Here is an 11027-nt window from a genome sequence, read left to right as displayed (position 1 = left end):
AGAAAAGCAGTAATTCCTGTTTCAACATCTCCTGGCTGGTTAACTGCACTCACATTTACATATGAATTTTGCTTCTATCCCTTCTTGAATTGGCAAATAAAACCAAAGGACTTTCCAGTCTCAGGCATAGCTGCTACCCCCAAATAGTGCAAGTGCTTCCAAGTGAGTTCAGAAGCTAACACCAGAAACAAGAACAGGAGAACCATCAAGACAGTGCACCTATCCCTACTGTCTCTTACCAGGAACATACTTGATGCTTCAGAAGATGGTGCTAAGAGTTACCCAAGTGGCCAACTACAGAGAACAACAACCTGGCCAAACAGGCAGTTTCTCCAGGCCATTAAGTCTCTGGGTTTCTAAAGAAAGAAGGCTCAAATTCAGTTTGGCTTTTCTCTCCATGCCTTGAAATGCTCAGTCCTTTGTTTCAATGCTATGGGTTGCTGGCCCAGTGCTGCCTGCCCTATAGGAATGCCCCCCACTGGTGACTAAGTTGATGCAAGGCCATTTTTAGTTTGATCAGTTTTGACATCACCTGCCTGTCTCCCTGCCACTCGAGCTAACTTTGCCTTCCAGCCCTGCCAGCTCCAGAACTCAAACATCAAAAGACAGAGTCAAGGTTATCACAGGCTCAGCTAAAAACTGCACCTAAGAGTCACTTTCCCAACTACAGACAAATGTGAGAACTCGGGATATCACTTCTGAGCTCAGGGCTGAAAATAGCGCACACTCCTACAGGAGGAGTAACAGTCCTTAAGGAGCAGAAGGGCATCCTAAAGGAGAGCGAAGAAAACAGCTCCAAGGATTCCACAGAAGCACACTTGGCTGTGGCAGCAAAGGCACTCTCTCAGGCTATCTAGTGTCTGGAGTATTCACTCCCTCTTGCTCAGAAATGCATCCTTGAAATCCAGGCTTTTCTATCTTCCACTAGGAACAGCCCTGCCTCGCCACCTAGTGCATGCTCTCAAGGGCACTTCACCAGGGACTCACGTTGCGTCTATAGTGGCTCAACTCTGCTCCTACTGGAAGGGAATTTTCCCAGTCCTTCCAGTGGAAACAGGGTTTGCCCAAGTGTTTACACGCAGTAGTGACATGAGGCAGCTCTGGGACACAACCCTAAGCGACCAGAACCTGCACTCTAAACTGAGACAGAGCCCATAATAACAGGAAGCAAAAGACAAGCTCTGCTATCCAGAGTGAAAAGATCATACATAAGAGATGAGCTTAAACAACAGGATGTGACAGAAAGTGATTTCAGTCCAACCAACTCGCTGTCTCTCATTCTCAAGCTCTGATCAGTCCATACCACAGAACTATAAAAGCCTTACCCGAGCACACTGCCAAATGCTCTTCTCTGGGTTACAAACACAGGAAAGAATGGGGGAGAAATGGCAACAGCAGAGACAAGCCTGGCAGATCCTCCAGGTGGGGCGAGATCCAGCACAGCCGGATCGGATCCTCTTTAGAGTTTAGCCAGTGGCACGGATGGTATATAAGCTATGGAAACTGTCCCATTGGATTTTAAAACACAAACACAGCAGAATATCATCATAAAGAAGCAAAGTCTGTGTTAAAAAATTCTAAGGACACAGCATTTTCTCCAGTTCTGACACCTTTTTAATAGAAATCACTTGTTTAGGAAACAAATAGCACTTTTGTATGTTTTTTTCTTTTTTTACAATGTTTCTTACCTTGATCTCATTTGAAGTAACACTAGGAAGACCTCAATAGCTTTTATTTTCCTTTTTAATTTAAAAAAGTTGTTTGTTTTTTTTTTTCCCCCAGATACAAAGATTTTGCCCTTGCATAAAAAAACAGTGCCCAAAACGATGACACAAGGACTCACAAAGACTCACTGTATCTCACTGACACTATTACTTCTAATCTATACCATGCAAGGTCCCATCTACCTCTTTAATTAGACTGTCAGCCTGAAAAACAGCTTTTCTATTCCTTATTTAGTTCTTGTTACCAAAAGAAGAGAAAGGAAGTGAAAGAAAAGGACATTTCTCTGTTCAGTTCACACATCTGGGTCATGTGCTACTTTGTTCAGGATACCTTTGTTGTTTATAAATATAGAAAAGGGTTGGAATCTCATTTTCAAGTAATCGATGCACATTTTCTCTTGGGACACCTCCATCCAATGCTGACCCTGGATCCTGGCCCTCTTGTTTTCCCATTCCCAACATAGGCCTTCTGGATGAGTGTGAGGACCCAAACCAATTCTGCAAAGCACGTCTTGTTGTTTAATGTGAAGAATTAGGATTAACCCAAAGCTGTTGGGACAGTAGATCCTCAGCCTGTGCATGTGCTGGTTACTCAGTGAAAAGTCCATCTCCTTTCCTTTTGTATATCTCCTGTCTAAACAATAGTAAATACTGCTTATTTGATAGACTTGTCCCTTCTGGGCACTGGGATTTGATAATTTATATTTCTGGTATTTTTTGGTTTAATAGTACTGAGAGTTTAGAAACAGGAAAAGCCCACAGGCTCTTTGGATTTGTTTTTGTTTTCCCCTAGCTAAACAAACTGTTCTGCAAATAAGGATTTGAAACCTGCTCTCCTCCCTCATCCCTGCTCCTCACCCCGAACAAAAATAAAACGAACCTATAGTGGCTGTGGAGGCTGCTGCAGGCACACACTGGTGTAAAATATAGAGAGAGTAAATATATTATTTCACTTGGCATGGTGCTGGCAAAGAACCCCCAGCTGGCACTATTCATGTAACATGATCCAAACTTTGCATGTACACACAGAATAAGAAGGATCAATTGGCAAACTCCGGTGCCGCCTGGCACAAGCATCTTCACGCTCTCTCTGGAACCAAAGAACTAAAGAATTCTGCACTTTCCAGAAGAAATCCAGTTTTGCTTTACTAGAGTTTTCGTTATTTTGCTCTTCCTCCTCGCCGCCACCTCCCTTGGCTCCTTCTTTAACTTCACTGTGTTATTTAGTCTCATCGCCCTTGTTACAGTTCACCATGCAGCTCTGGGAAGGGGAGGGGGCTAAGGTGGAGGTGGCAGCATTAGTATTGTTAGTGGAGTCCATGCCGTTGGAGATGGCTACTGAATTGACCTCAGAGTTTATGGGTTTTGAAAGGTCGATGCCTTGGATGAGGCGGATCAGCTGTTTTACCTTGTCCAAGGAGCTGTGCATCTCCTTTTGTTTTGCAAGGATGGTATTCTTCATTTCCATGCATTTCTGCAGTGAGACAGAAAAGTGGTAATAAGTTTAAGCTTACAACAAAAGAAGGCAAAAGAAGGAATATGAGATTCAAAGATTTAAATCTTAAGTACAAAGAAAAGGCTGCAGCTACAATTCCAATTTCCCAGGCTAGAAGAAAAAGAATCTCAGGGCTGTGTTCACAAGAGAATTTGTATTTGCAAGCTGGTCTCACCTGGTATGGCCCCCTTTCATCCCAAGGTGTTCTGCAAATGAACACAGACAGCTCCATCCTTTTGTGTTCCTTCCGAAGGGAAACTTCCAATTATATGTTCTTACTATTTTTTCTATTAGTATTGCGTTGCTGAAATTTCTTTAGCTCAGATCTGCAAACTCAGGCATCCTCCTGCAGCTGACTGCTGACAGTGTGTGTACATCCTGCTAATGGATACAGCCTTTGCTTTCACATACATTTTAGGAGGAACATCACTTCCTCCTCTCAATAAATAAAGGGGCACTTGAAAAGAAAAACAAGCCCTTCCTCACTTGAAAACCTTATTTTGTGGCCACTTCTTTCCTTTAGAAGGGGTAGTAACCTAGCTAGCTCCTCAGGGAAGAGTCAGGGTAAGATAAAAAAGTTCACAAATGATGTTTCAAGGGTGAAAACCTGCCTGCATCTTGATTTTAAAACTCTCAGAAAGGAGGAGATGGTGTCTGTAACATGCAGGTTCTTACATAAAGATTGCAACCTTCCTGCATTTTTTAAACCTTTTCATGCTGATCTCCAGACCCTGTTGGTTTCAGCTTTACTATTTTCACCCACAGCTCATAGCTTCATAAAAACACCACAAAATGTAGAGCTAATGTGTCTTTTTGGACAGTTCCAATGAAAGCATAAAGAATAAATTGATCATACAAAATAAACCACTCTCCTTATCTACTGTTAATCCCTCGTGTTAAGGGCTTCCATCTGCCTGGGAACATCCCTGAGGAACAGTGTTGGTGCTCTAGGGCTGCTCAGCTGATGCCCAGCCACTGCTAACCAGAAGGTGACAGTCTTCAGAACTTCTACCCAGCACCTCTCACCACTTTTTTGCTCACAATCATTTTATTTGTATCCTCAGCATTTACGGGTCTATGAACATGGGACACTTTTGTTCTAACAGGCAAAGACAGACCAGAAAGCGCATCTGTATTTAAAAAGTCTGTACTCATGTATCCAGCCTTACAGATGTTGCCCCATGAGAGACTGAAATGAACGGCTCCAACTTTACACTGGCAACTCAAGAGCCTGATTTACATATTAAGGTGAGAAGAGAGAGCAGTTTAAGACGTATGCTCCAACTACTGTGATAAACCAAGGTGGAAACTACAACTTCTGGTTCAAATATGACATTATCTAATTAATATTATGCAGAGGCATGTACAGTGTCCAGCTGCTTACTGCCAAGGAAACACGGCAAGAGCCTGAAAGTCAGTCATGAGGAAATGGTCACTTCTATATTAGCCAAGGTCTAGAAAGCACACCAAGACTGTAAATCTTATTACACACAGAAGCCCAACCATTGTTATTGAAGTAAGCCACTGGAGAATTTGACTTAATCTACTGCCCACAAATCATAGTGCTCCGGGTCATGTTTGTCACCTCCTGATATTTATAGGGCACTGTATGTACAATATATGGTCAGCATGGATCAGGTATAAGTGACTCAGTCTAAGTGTATGTGTCTGTATTTCATTCCTGCTCCCTGTGTCTTAAAAAGCAAAGGAAAGTGCTCACTCAATTCTCAGTAAATCCTGTGGAAGAAAGGTCTAGTACATGGAGTCACTCTACAGTTTTCCCTCTGCATTCTGGCACCAGAACTCAGGTGCAGAATTATATGGGAGGGCAATACTCACCGTTATAGAATTGCTGAGCTGTTTGACCTTCTGCTCTAGTTGTTCTCTTTCCTGTTTTAAATCTGAACTCCATTTAAGTAGTTTCTGTTTTTCCTCTTCTTTTGCTGCAAAATGGAATATTAACCGGAGTATTTAAAATGTTCCTGTTACAATAGTAGGTAGAGGGTCTAAACTGCTTCATGTAAAGAGAGTAACTGTGTTTAAAGTCAATTCAATAATTTTTGTACTGAATCACCCCCCAAATTCCACCTACATACACAAACATCATTTGCTAAGAAGGCTTAACAAATATTTAGACTGCTATTTTCACTTTACTAGTGATTCAGGTTCTTTCCCTTTAATTTCCTTTTGTAAAGAAAGCACCACTCTACCTCATTCCTGACATAACATCTTCCATTATTAAAAGTGAAACAAAAGTGTTGTTCTCCATTTTCCTACCTGCTTTATATGCAATATATGAATGAACAATTGCTAAAGTTCCTGGCCATGGGATTGCTTCTTCCTTCTTTAGCATCTGAAAGAAAAGTGTTTAGAGATTTAGCTGGTACCTCCAAGAAAGCAAAAAGGAGAAAGATGGAAAGACTGAGGATTTTCTTTTATGGCTATCATTAGCCTCAGCCCCGTTGACATGAAGCTTCACAGACCTGTTCTGAGATTTAACAGAGGGAATTATTCACAACTGTATTGTGGCTGCCACAAAGCAGGCCTGTTTCTTACAAATGTCAGCATTTTCTCAAATCCCCTCCATAGCCACAGATAAAGTCTGCTAATGAAACTGAACAACTTAAAAGAGGGATGAAAAGATAACGTATCTGAACCCAAACCTGCCAGCAGACATAAACATTATTTCATGGTTCAGACAAATTGCTGATCTTAGGTGTTCTGGGACAAAAGTTTTCATGGTAGAGAACAGTCTCCACACCATACATTCTAACATCACGCTTCCTGGCCAGTAAAATACAAAACCTTCCTAACTTCTCTTCTTATCAGAATCATCTTAATAGAGTTGTCAAACTCTCTGTAAGGGGAAGCATCATCCTAACAAGCTTTATATTGAAAGGAAGGACATGTATTTTTAATGACTGAATCAGAAGATAGAGGACTTGGTCACTTTACAGTGAAATTACTCAGATTTCCCCCACTAATTTTGTGGGAACCTATCACAGAAATATAAAGATGAGGGACAGATAAGGTGAGAGTGGGCAAGAGCAGGAGCGGGGAAGTGGTAACACTCCCTCCTCTCTTGTAACTACTGACCAAGTCACTTGAGTTTTGCATTTTCATGCTGCTGAACAGCAGGTCAGGCTGTTTTTCTTACACTACCATCTGGCTAACTGAAGATCACGTGGGTGATGAAGCAATATGCTCTATTAGACAGAACACTAACAGCTTCAGGCTGATGATTATCAGCAACCCTTTGCAGCTTCTGCAGCTCCACTTAAGGGTTGGGAATACAATAGTTTACTTCTTTGTCATGTAATTTCAATGCATAAACAGAATGTGAAGATATAATCTGTTCGCTTCAGCTGTATACTTTCAGAGAGGGAGCTGGAAGGAAGAACCCCCAAACTGTTCACATATCCTCATTATACTGATGCCGAATGATATTATTAAAGACATCACTGAAGACAACCTCTCTGATGTTTGATTTATATGAGCAAAGAGGGGCTTATATTTACTCTATCTACTGAAGTAGGATAGTGCAAATGTTTTATTTATTTGTCCAGAAGAATATACTAATAACTTTTGAAGAAACGAGCTTCAGATGAACAGCAAGAATTCTACGGGTCATAAAGAACCTTTCCCAAAAGCCTGCATGCTTTAGGCCAGAAAAAACACATGGGTAACACATAAAGACCCCACATGTGAGAGCAAGACCTAAGAGTTTTGTATCTGCATGCATTCCAATAGAGGTAATTTGATGAAATTCATATAAGCCTTATTACAGATCAAACTGATTTGCTCAGTGTCAGACTGCCCTGATCTAGGAAAGCCAAGGGATCTCTTTATTTTCTTTAACATCCCAAAATATTTGGAGTGCATTGTATATAACTCTCCCATTTGTCTGTCAAACAATACCTGGTCTTGACATTTGGGACAGATCCACATGCCCTTGGGAATGGTTTTCAGAGGTGGGTCCAGACAGTCCAGGTGATAAACACGTGAACATGTGTCACACATCAGCAACTGCCCGCTTTTTCTGCAAACACTGCAGAAATCCTCATGGATATCGCCCTGTGAAATTGAGGAGAAGGGATGCGGGGGAGAGAAAGAGAGAGAAAGCAAAAAATGAACTTTCACCTTTGACATCTACATCCCAGCTGAATGCAAAGTTTACAGCACAAACTATTTCTAAGGCGATTCCAAATGGTCAAGCCCTTTCTAGGCTGTGGAACAGAAAAACCAGGCAGGATGTCGGAAACGCTGACATCTGTGCTCCCAAACACTCCCCCTGTCCTCCCAAGGCAAAATGTTACTGCAAACACTTATTACTATAGCTTCTCCTAACAGCTGCTACCCTGTAGCTTTTCTTCTTTAAGATTCCCTCTTTACCCTGCCTTTTTTCTTTGCCTAAAGTGATGAGCTACCCACTTTCTTAACCCTTCTCATTTCTGGATGTAAGCCCAACTCCACTTCAGGAATGCTGATGAGGCTGTCTCTTGCCAGTAATAATATGTAAGAAACCCCAACTGAGTGACTTAAAAGAACACTGTCAGATATTTAGGTCACCTTTAAAAAACTGGAAGGAAAAGGTGTTGTGCTTGTAAATGAAAAAGCAGCATGAATTATGCTCTGAGACAATTCTTTTTACTTCACTTAGGTACCTCAAGTCGCACCAAAAGAGGTGTGACTTGAGATTTTCTCATTCTCTATATAGAGTGGTTTATTTCATCACTAACAGAGGCTGAGAGCCAGGATGAAGGAACACCAAGAGAGGTTTTCTAAAGGGGTTTTTGAAAGGAAGAACTGAAAACATTACTGGCAGTGCCTCTTAAAAAAAAATGGATTTTGTTACTACTGCATCACTATCAGAGACAGTTTTTTATACAGCCATTAACTTCCCAGAAAGGCAAGTCTGTTTTTTGTCACTTTTTCTTCTCTCTCTCCTCCTGTTACTCCCACCTCATGCTTGGAGCAGTGGTGGTGTTTCCGTTTGGTTTTTGGATATTGGAACACAGAGGCGTGAAAGAAAGAGCTCAGCATCCACAGAGGAGGAGAGGGGCACCTCAGCCCTCTCCTCTCCCTGCCTGTGGGCTGTCCTGGCAACCTGACATATTTGAGGCCCCACCTGGTCACTGACTGGTTCAAGTTTCACACACACACTGGATCTGCAAGATCATGATCTTAACACATGCAAATCAAACTGTGTATATATAGAATCACACAACCACAGAATGGTTTGGGCTGAAGGGACCTTAAATCTCATCCAGTTCCAATCCCCTGCCATGGGCAGGGACACCTTCCACTAGAGCAGGTTGCTCCAAGCCCCCACTGCCAGGGATGGGGCAGCCATAGCTTCTATACTCCCCCTGTATGAAATATCAACGTGTGCAAGGCTGCATTTTGCCCTGTATAATCTTTCCATGTATGTGAATAAGTTTTATCAATTTGGAGGGATAGCAGATTTGGCTGTGCACTTACACATTAAGATGCCAGGCAAGAAAAATGACACTAATCTCTACTATGGATAAAATATTAAACATATTAGAAGAATGACACACAAGCAATCTGCTCAGGTTTCTTCCTCCCAGCTCTATTGCTGATGAGGCCTTTCTTCAAAGGGAAGGCTATTCTTCTCTTAATTCCCAAGGTTAGCACTGATGTCATGTTTTGTAAAGGATTAATCTTCAGTGAATTTTCAGTGCCATGTTTTGGTTCCCTAACTCCCACGGATCACTGAGAACTGGGTTATGGTATTACTTCATCCTCTAACACCATGGAGTTCCTCATTGCTAAATGAAGAATTAAATAAGTGACACTTCATGCCTCTTCTGAAGTAATCTGTTTAACCAGGCTGGGAAGAACTGCTTTTCCTCTATCATGCATTCTGTGAGTATAAGGAAAAGGTGGCAGCAGGAGATGTTGTATAAGCTAAAACAAAATCCTCTGCAACCTAAGGACAAAATTAAGAGGAAAATTCTCACATTTTAGTAGAAAATCTTTGTTCTAGAGAATGAGATGTGTTAAGGTGATTTGGTTGCACACACTACACAATGGAACTTGATGAGTGGCTCAGGTGCAAAACTATTGGTGTGTTGAAAACCAAACCTGTTTTGTCTAATACCCTGCAGAAGAGACTGACACAAGTGACACCTGCAGTTGCTTCTTGAGCGAATGCATTCACAAATTTAGACCTGGAACCTCCTAAATTCAGCTGAATGCTGCAAAGCCTGAAGTGACACAGCTGGTCAGCATGCAGTGCGGCTGAACGTGCTGAGATGACCACAAAATCCACAGTCCTACTGGCAATGCAAAATTCAGGGCATTTCCTCAGAATTAGTAACTGGCCTCACTAAAATCCCAGCCACTGTTTTGATTCCGAAGAAATGTCCCTGGTTTTATGGGCAGTTAATAAATATATGCATAAAGGGGAGCTGGATTTGATGTCATGACATGCACCCCACCAATCCCCATGGCAGGGGGGTTGGAACTGGATGATCCTTAGGTCCTTTCCATCCCTAACCATTCTACGATTCTATGAATCGCAGGTTCTGGACCAGCTCTGTGAAGTTAAAGCAGCCAACTTAGGCTAGAGCAGAGCTCACTGAAGCTGCTCTATCACATGCCACAGGCTGAAGAGTAATTTCAGAACAGAGATTGCAAAAGGTGATTTAACGTCACGTTTTGCTCTACTTCCTCTGCACCAACAGACCAGGAAAATAAATGATAGCTTTTTGGACAGCTAACAGTTTTCTTCACTTTTATAAATGTCTAAAACAGCAGGGTCTGGCTTTAGGCAGTAGAACTGAGTAATACAGTATCAAATCAGAAGTATATGTAGGTTTTGTGCTTGAATATGTAATATCTATACTTACAGAATCATAGTATCATTGAACAGTTTGGGTTGGAAAGGACCTTAAGATCATCTAGTTACAAGCCCCTGCCATGGGCAGGGACACCTCACCCAAGGTGAGGTGTCATGTCACCCAAGGCTCTGTCCAACCTGGCCTTGAACACTGCCAGGGATGGAGCATACTTGTACATACATTTCACTGGAACAACATGGGAAAACTAAATACTCTGCATCAGGAATTGTTCATGACCATATAACTAGAGATGATCACAGTGTATGATATAAATGAATTATGAGTAGCAATAATAATTCTGTTTTTCCCTAACTCTGCAATAATGACTTTACAATCTGAATGTTCTCCAAAGTTCCTCTCAATTAAAACATTGTTTTGATAGAAAAAGTTTACTAATAAAAAGGCATTCTGCGACCACAGACGAACCATCACTGGAATAGAGATCTCTGCTACTATTGTGTGAGGGACAATCACACACAACCAAGTGGTTCACAGGAAATTGCCAGATGGAGAAAAGAAAGAAAAAGAGCCGTGTGTGTGTGTGTGTGTGTGAAAAGAAGTCCTGGTCATTACTTCCCAGGTTTTATTCCCACTTTCTACCCCTCCATCCTTATCACCAACCCAATCTCAAGTTCCTGTTTCATTCTCCCTTCAAAATTCAGCCCTGTCATTCAGAGAGTGACAATTCAGGAGAAAGGCAGGAAGTCTGTACTGAGCCATGGTGCCAAGTGTTTGCCCTGAGTTGTAATTTTCATAGGCTGCTAAAGACAAAAGATTACTCAAGAGCTAAACATCAAACGTCCATTCAAAAGCCTCTATGAATTAGATCTTCTCAGCAAATTAATGCAAAAAGACTTAAAGATGGGCAAACTGCAGTTTTCTTTTATATCTGAGGAACAGCTCAACTGTTTTAACTGAGACTTCTGAAATAGCCAACTTAGA

At 41.6% G+C, this 11027-nt stretch overlaps 1 protein-coding gene across 13 annotated transcripts in view; it reads right to left on the bottom strand.

Moving 5' to 3' along the window:
- Window positions 1–1725: 1725 nt before the first annotated feature.
- PHF21A (PHD finger protein 21A) overlaps window positions 1726–11027 on the bottom strand; it is a 131332-nt gene continuing 122030 nt past the window's right edge. For all 13 annotated transcript variants that reach the window (XM_061462269.1, XM_061462271.1, XM_061462262.1 and 10 more), the window contains 4 exons: window positions 7138–7293; window positions 5497–5572; window positions 5059–5162; window positions 1726–3198 (listed from right to left, as the gene is read on the bottom strand). In XM_061462269.1, coding sequence (XP_061318253.1) covers window positions 2944–3198; window positions 5059–5162; window positions 5497–5572; window positions 7138–7293 — 591 coding nt within the window. In that variant the 3' untranslated portion in view covers window positions 1726–2943. The remainder of the gene's footprint in view (window positions 3199–5058; window positions 5163–5496; window positions 5573–7137; window positions 7294–11027) is intronic.

Source organism: Pezoporus flaviventris, unplaced genomic scaffold (assembly GCF_033815535.1).
Source record: "Pezoporus flaviventris isolate CSIRO_AGI_PZ_B2104156 unplaced genomic scaffold, CSIRO_AGI_Pfla_v1 ptg000035l, whole genome shotgun sequence".
Classification (NCBI taxonomy): domain Eukaryota; kingdom Metazoa; phylum Chordata; class Aves; order Psittaciformes; family Psittacidae; genus Pezoporus; species Pezoporus flaviventris.
The sequence above is the reverse complement of the archived record's forward strand: the minus strand, read 5'-3'. Positions and strand labels throughout refer to the sequence as shown.